Genomic DNA, 7,465 nt, shown 5'->3' with positions numbered 1-7,465 from the left:
AAAAAAACAATAATAAATTGGTCATTTTCAATCCGACTGTTTGTGGGACATTGCTGTGCGCAATTGGCTGCCGCGTTCGCCCACAAATATACAGTCAATTCACTTTACAGTGTGTTCTGTGAAGCGCTTTGGGACGTCCTCCGACGTGAAAAGCGCTATATCAAATGCAAGGATTATTATTATTGTTAAATTTGTTTTATGGCTGTTTGTGGGACATTGCTGTGCGCAATTGTGATGCCGTGTTTGTCAACAAAAGCAGTCACCCATGATATAGTAAATCCTGTGAAGCGCTTTGAGACGTCCTTTCCACGGATCAAGCACTTTACCAAATGCAAGGATTATTATTTCAGTACTGTGAGTACAGTACGCAACACAAAAACGCATGAGACATCTGGTGGTGATAACTATAAATGTAGTCTTGTGTTGGGTGACGCTCCTGCTATCCTGACACTTCCACTTTCTCTCTGTTTGTAGGTGTTGTGAACTTCCATTTCCTTAATCGAGTCATTTGTAAAACTCTTTGGGGGTTATTTAACTATTTAATTGTTCGTTGCTTTTTGTGCGTGGTTTGTATTTTGGTTTCACCTTCCTAGTTTTAGAAAAGGAATTTCCCATCATTGGAAGAAGTGCCACCTTCTGCTTGATCTGAAATAACTTGACATAATCCTCACATTTAATATAATACCCATGATACAGAAATGTCTCAAAGTGCTTCACAAGGAACTAATGTTAAATGTAGTGATCATATATTTGCGGCAACCATGTTGGCCCGGGAGGAAAGTGAGTCAATGTTTCAGATGAAGGGTTGTGGACCTGAAATGTTGATTCACCATCCTCTCTCCATAGATGCTGCCTGACCTGCTGAGTTTCCCCAGCTCTCTCTGTTTTGTTTCATATTCCAGCACCTGCAGTATTCTGTGATTTGATACTGTAAAGTGTATATATTGTGGGGGAAACGCGGCAGCCAATTGTGCAGTGCAGTGTCCCACAAACAATCGTGGATTGGGTGAACAAATTATTATTATTCATTTTTTAAAAAAATTTTTCTAAGGGAACACTGCTCTTTTGTGTAGACTGATATAAATATTTGATGTTTGATACACCCTTTGGTTTAATGAAATCTCCATCGCCATTATTTGTAAGCATAATTGCTCCTACCTCTGCCGTTCTGTTGACCAGTAATTGCCCAACTCCTCCATGTCAACACACAGAACTGTCAGTGACTATCATTAAAAATCAAACATTCCTCATTTGAAATCCTCATGTTTTGCTCTCCTTATAATCCCAACTAAGAAGGGAGGTAATCTGTTTCTGCTAATCTCACTTCCCAGCTCTGGGAGGTAGCAGAGTCAACAACAACAACAAACAAGAATCTTGAGAGTTTATTATTAGGTGCGTGGAGTAAGGAAACTTGCCCAAGGTTTCACCCCCTGCAGGGAATCGAACCCAGGTCTCTCGCTTGCAAAATAGGAGCACGCTATAAGGGGGAGATGGGAGCACACTATAGAGGGGAGATGGGAGCGCGCTATAGGGGGGAGATGAGAGCGCGCTATAGGAGATATGGGAGCGCGCTATAAGGGAGATGGGAGCGCGCTATAGGGGGAGATTGGAGCGCGCTATGGGAGGGAGATGGGAGCGCACTAAAGGGGGGAGATGGGAGCGCGCTAGAAGGGGATATGGGAGCGCGCTATAGGGGGGAGATGGGAGCACGCTATAGGGGAGATATGGGAGCACGCTTTAGGGGGAGATGGGAGCGCGCTATAGGGGTGAGATTGGAGCGCGCTATAGGGGGGGAGATAGGAGCGCGCTATAGGGGGGAGATGGGAGCACACTATAGAGGGGAGATGGGAGCGCGCTATAGGGGGAGATGAGAGCGCGCTATAGGGGAGATATGGGAGCGCGCTATAGGGGAGATATGGGAGCGCGCTATAAGGGAGATGGGAGCGCGCTATAGGGGGAGATGGGAGCGCGCTATAGGGGGAGATGGGAGCGCACTATAGGGGGAGATGGGAGCGCGCTATAGGAGGGAGATGGGAGCGCGCTATAGGGGGGAGATGGGAGCACGCTATAGGGGGAGATGGGAGCGCGCTTTAGGGGAGATGGGAGCGCGCTATAGGGGGAGATTGGAGCGCGCTATAGGGGGGAGATGGGAGCGCGCTATAGGGGGGAGATGGGAGCGCACTATAGGGGGAGATGGGAGCGCGCTATAGGGGGGAGATGAGAGCGCGCTATAGGGGAGATATGGGAGCGCGCTATAGGGGAGATATGGGAGCGCGCTATAGGGGTGATGGGAGCGCGCTATAGGGGGAGATTGGAGCGCGCTCTAGAGGGGGGAGATGGGAGCGCGCTAGAAGGGGATATGGGAGCGCGCTATAGGGGGGAGATGGGAGCGCGCTATAGGGGAGATGGGAGCGCGCTATAGGGGGAGATTGGAGCGCGCTATGGGAGGGAGATGGGAGCGCGCTATATGGGGGGAGATGGGAGCGCGCTATACGGGGGAGATGGGAGCGCGCTATAGGGGGGGAGATGGGAGCTCACTATAGGAGTGTAGATGGGCACGCGCTATAGCGGTGGAGATGGGAGCGCGCTTTAGGAGGGGAGATATGAGCGCGCTATAGAGGGGGGAATTGGAAGCACACTGCATGGGGGGGAAAGATGGGAGAGCGCTTCAGGAGGGGAGATAGGACCGCACTATAGAGGGGGAAGATGGGAGCGCGCTGTGCGGGGGAGAGATGGGAACGGGCTGTGGGGGGGGGGAGATGGGAGCGCACTTTAGGAGGGGAGATAGGAGCGCGCTCCAGAGGGGGGAGATGGGAGCACAATATAGGGGGGAGGTGGGAGTGCGCTATGGGGGGAGATGGGAGCGCGCTATGGGGGGAGATGGAAAGAAAAAACAATGAATAAATTGGTCACTTCAATCCATGACTGTTTGTGGGACATTGCTGTGGGCAATTGGCTGCCGCGTTTCGCCCACAAATATATACAGTCAATTCACTTTACAGCATATTCTGTGAAGCACTTTGAGACGTCTAGAAGACGTGAAGAGCGCTATATCAAATGCAAGGATTATTATTATTGTTAAATTTGTTTTATGGCTGTTTGTGGGACATTGCTGTGCGCAATTGTGATGCCGTGTTTGTCAACAAAAGCAGTCACCCATGATATAGTAAATCCTGTGAAGCGCTTTGAGACGTCCTTTCCACGGATCAAGCACTTTACCAAATGCAAGGATTATTATTTCAGTACTGTGAGTACAGTACGCAACACAAAAACGCATGAGACATCTGGTGGTGATAACTATAAATGTAGTCTTGTGTTGGGTGACGCTCCTGCTATCCTGACACTTCCACTTTCTCTCTGTTTGTAGGTGTTGTGAACTTCCATTTCCTTAATCGAGTCATTTGTAAAACTCTTTGGGGGTTATTTAACTATTTAATTGTTCGTTGCTTTTTGTGCGTGGTTTGTATTTTGGTTTCACCTTCCTAGTTTTAGAAAAAGGAATTTCCCATCATTGGAAGAAGTGCCACCTTCTGCTTGATCTGAAATAACTTGACATAATCCTCACATTTAATATAATACCCATGATACAGAAATGTCTCAAAGTGCTTCACAAGGAACTAATGTTAAATGTAGTGATCATATATTTGCGGCAACCATGTTGGCCCGGGGAGGAAAGTGAGTCAATGTTTCAGATGAAGGGTTGTGGACCTGAAATGTTGATTCACCATCCTCTCTCCATAGATGCTGCCTGACCTGCTGAGTTTCCCCAGCTCTCTCTGTTTTTGTTTCATATTCCAGCACCTGCAGTATTCTGTGATTTGATACTGTAAAGTGTATATATTGTGGGGGAAACGCGGCAGCCAATTGTGCAGTGCAGTGTCCCACAAACAATCGTGGATTGGGTGAACAAATTATTATTATTCATTTTTTAAAAAAAAATTTCTAAGGGAACACTGCTCTTTTGTGTAGACTGATATAAATATTTGATGTTTGATACACCCTTTGGTTTAATGAAATCTCCATCGCCATTATTTGTAAGCATAATTGCTCCTACCTCTGCCGTTCTGTTGACCAGTAATTGCCCAACTCCTCCATGTCAACACACAGAACTGTCAGTGACTATCATTAAAAATCAAACATTCCTCATTTGAAATCCTCATGTTTTGCTCTCCTTATAATCCCAACTAAGAAGGGAGGTAATCTGTTTCTGCTAATCTCACTTCCCAGCTCTGGGAGGTAGCAGAGTCAACAACAACAACAACAACAAGAACTTGCATTTATATAACGCCCCTCATGCATGGTAGCGCCTCAGAGCCTGATGCTGAGCCGGGGGGATGGGGGGGAGGTAACCATAAGCATGGTCGAAGAGGAAGGTCTTCAGGCATGATCTGAAAATAGGGAAGGAGGCGGCAAGGCGGAGGGACTGAGGGAGAGAGTTCCAGAGTTTCGGGACGTAGTGGTTGAAAGTGCGGCCAATGAAGATGGAGTGGAGGGGACACGGCACGAGCTGGAGGGCGGAGGCAGCCGAGCAGAGCGAAGGGTAGTGAGTTGGGGAGTGAGCAGGTCGGAGAGGTAGGGAGTTGAAGGGATTTGAAGATGAGTGTGAAGATCTTGAAGTTGATCCTTTCGATGATAGTCAGATTGTTTCTTTCTCCGATTCCCCTATTCACGCAAGCCGAGCACTTGGAGATGTCCTCCTGACGTCAAAGGTGCTGTGCTGTATAAATGTAATTTGTATATCCAGTCCGTGGTTATATGTGGGACCTTTCAGTTTGTGAACTGGCTGCTCCGTTTGCCTATCAATACACTTTGCTGTAGTTTTTTGTGAACCGCTCTCAGATGTTTCGCCACTGTTGGTGCTGTCTCAAATACCAGGATTATCATCTTGGCAATAACACTGCAGGTACATTGTTCGTCATAAACACGACAAAATTATATTTAAGTCCGGTGTCAAAGAGAACATGTCTTTGCTAAATCACAAGATATGATAAATACCTCCCCTCTGAACGCTGAATGTGATTCACTTGTGAGTCGTTCTGTAAAGGTCATTTCATCACAACACATATTCCTTAAATACAACAACCTGAAATTGCCATCGTCTGATTGATCCTTCCCACAGCTAAATACCCATCTGTCCTAACACAGTGAGCTGCAATGGCTGGATTTTGCGTCTTTAACCCTTTGATATCACTGGCATTGCTCTCAATGGCAAACTATGTGGTTTTAGCTGGTTAGACTCCAGCAGTTACCCCAGTGCACACTCGGGGTCCCCCAAGCCTTGGCTCTTGCCAACCTGCGCCTGTATGTCCCGAAATTAGGTAAGCAGGATACGTCCCTCTAGGAAGAGAGGGAGAGAGAGAAAGCACTTTCCATCCCAACAAGCTATCTCTGGGATTTCCATGTGTAGGTGGGAGGCGTGGAATTCTCAGCTTGGTTTGGAGACTCTTAAACAATGGTGATGGGTTTCCGCTCGTGTCAGACACCCGGCAAAAAAAACCTTTCAGAATTTATAAAAGCCTGATCGGCATAAGTCATCATAAACATCCCACAAACAGCCATGGAGTGAGAGACCAATTTTATTTGGGGGATTGTTGGCCAGGACACCGGAAGAGAGAGAGAAACTCCCTTCTCTTTTTCAATAGTGCCATAGGATCTATAACATCCACCTGAGCAGGCAGACGGGACCTCGGTTTAATGTCGACATTGCAGCAATCCCCCAGTGCTGCACGGGAGTGTCATCTTAGACTATGTGATTCCAAGTCCCAACGTGGGGCTTGAACCACAACCTTCTGACTCAGAGGAGAGAGCGCTATCACTACACCAGGCTGACACATAGATGCCGATTAATAATGCACACGCCTCCTCTAATTGAGGAACTGGTGAGCTTTCTTAAACTAATTTACAGAGAATCATCATAGAATAATAGAATTATACAGCACAGGAGGAGGCCATTTGGCTCACCAAATCTGTGTCGGCTCTTTGAAAAGAGCTTCCTAATCAATCCCACTCCCACTCACCAAGAAGCTCATTTTAAAGGCATGCTTCGAGAAAACACCATTAAACAGAAATGCAGACGTAATAAAATGCCTAAATGAGATATGAAACCGATGGATTTTTTAGTTCCATTTTGGTAACACTGACAAACGTAAAAAATTTCCAAAGTGCCACACGCAACACATTAGGGAAACGACAATGGCTTCGGAGGCCGTCAAGCAAGGCCATGTGATATGGATTTTAATAGCGGCCATTAATGCTGGGACAATTGGTCTGAGGGATGAGCGGCGAGCAGATCATTTCAATTCAGTGTTGGGCTTCAGATAAGCTCATGAATGTTTTCCGCTGAGGACAGAGAAGCAGCATTTTATAAGACAGTGTTGTTACTGATTGTGTATGTGCTTGTCTCACTTTACAATAATAATCATTGCATTTGATATGGCGCTTTATCATGTGGTCGAGACGTCTCAAAGCCGCTTCACAGAATAGACTGTAAAGTGTAGTGACTGTATTTTGTGAGTAAAACGCAGCAGCCAATTGCACACAGGAATGTCCGACCAACATCACTCAGGAGTGAGTGACCGATTTATTTGGGGAATTGTTGGCCAGGACACCGAGAGAGAGAGAGAGAGAGAGAGAAACTCCCTTCTCTTTTTGAATAAAGCCACAGGATCTTTAAGTTCCACCTGAACAGGCAGATGGGACCTCGGTTTAATGTCTCATCTGAAGGACGCACCTCCAACAATGCAGCGCTCTCCTCGCATCAGCTTAGACTAGGAGCTCAAAGTTTTCAAGTTGATACTTGAACCAACAACCTTGTGACTCAGAGGTGACTGAGCCAGCTTGACACCTCGATGATGTACTATAGCCTGCTGACATATACAGCGCTGCAGTAAATTAAAGGATTATCATTAATTATCCTGACTTCAGTGAGGATAGTACACCTGTTCATGTCATTTACATATGAATGGTGATTGAGTTAATCCTTGAATCCCTTCAAAATTATCTTAATAAAGACCCTCTTTCGTTTATTTGCTTAGATTTAAAAAAACAATACGTTGTCTTTGTTCCTGTTTTCTTAGGATTCGCCAGACACTAAAATGCTCTCCAGTCCAGCATCAAACACAACTTGTTTTTATGTTGGTGCCCATTATGCAGGATAGTGCCTCTGAGCGCTGTGTTGTGTTAGAGACTTTTTTTTTGTAATTCGAGTGTCTGACACATGCAGAAAACCAGCACTCTCTCCGTATATGTGAAGTCTTTTGCTCAACAACAACAAGAACAACAACTTGGATTTATATAGTGCCCTCCACACCGGACAGCGTCTCAGAGCGCTTCACAGTAACGGATCCCGGGGCCGAGCCAGGGGGAGGGGGGAGCCAGGGGAGGGGGGAAGCCAGGGGGAGGGGGGGAGCCAGGGGGGAGGGGGAGGGGGAGGAAGGTGACCAAAGGCACGGTCGAAAAGAAAGGT

General features: G+C 46.7%; 1 protein-coding gene across 1 annotated transcript in view; it reads left to right on the top strand.

The window, feature by feature from the left end:
* Window positions 1-483, top strand: part of LOC121850592 (zinc finger protein 592-like) — a 4,771-nt gene extending 4,288 nt beyond the window's left edge. Inside the window, exon 3 of the mRNA XM_042343148.1 lies at window positions 475-483. Coding sequence (XP_042199082.1) covers window positions 475-483 — 9 coding nt within the window. The remainder of the gene's footprint in view (window positions 1-474) is intronic.
* The last annotated feature ends 6,982 nt before the right edge of the window (window positions 484-7,465 follow it).

This window comes from Callorhinchus milii, unplaced genomic scaffold (assembly GCF_018977255.1).
Source record: "Callorhinchus milii isolate IMCB2004 unplaced genomic scaffold, IMCB_Cmil_1.0 Scaffold22, whole genome shotgun sequence".
In the NCBI taxonomy this organism is placed as follows: Eukaryota; Metazoa; Chordata; class Chondrichthyes; order Chimaeriformes; family Callorhinchidae; genus Callorhinchus; species Callorhinchus milii.
The sequence above is the reverse complement of the archived record's forward strand: the minus strand, read 5'-3'. Positions and strand labels throughout refer to the sequence as shown.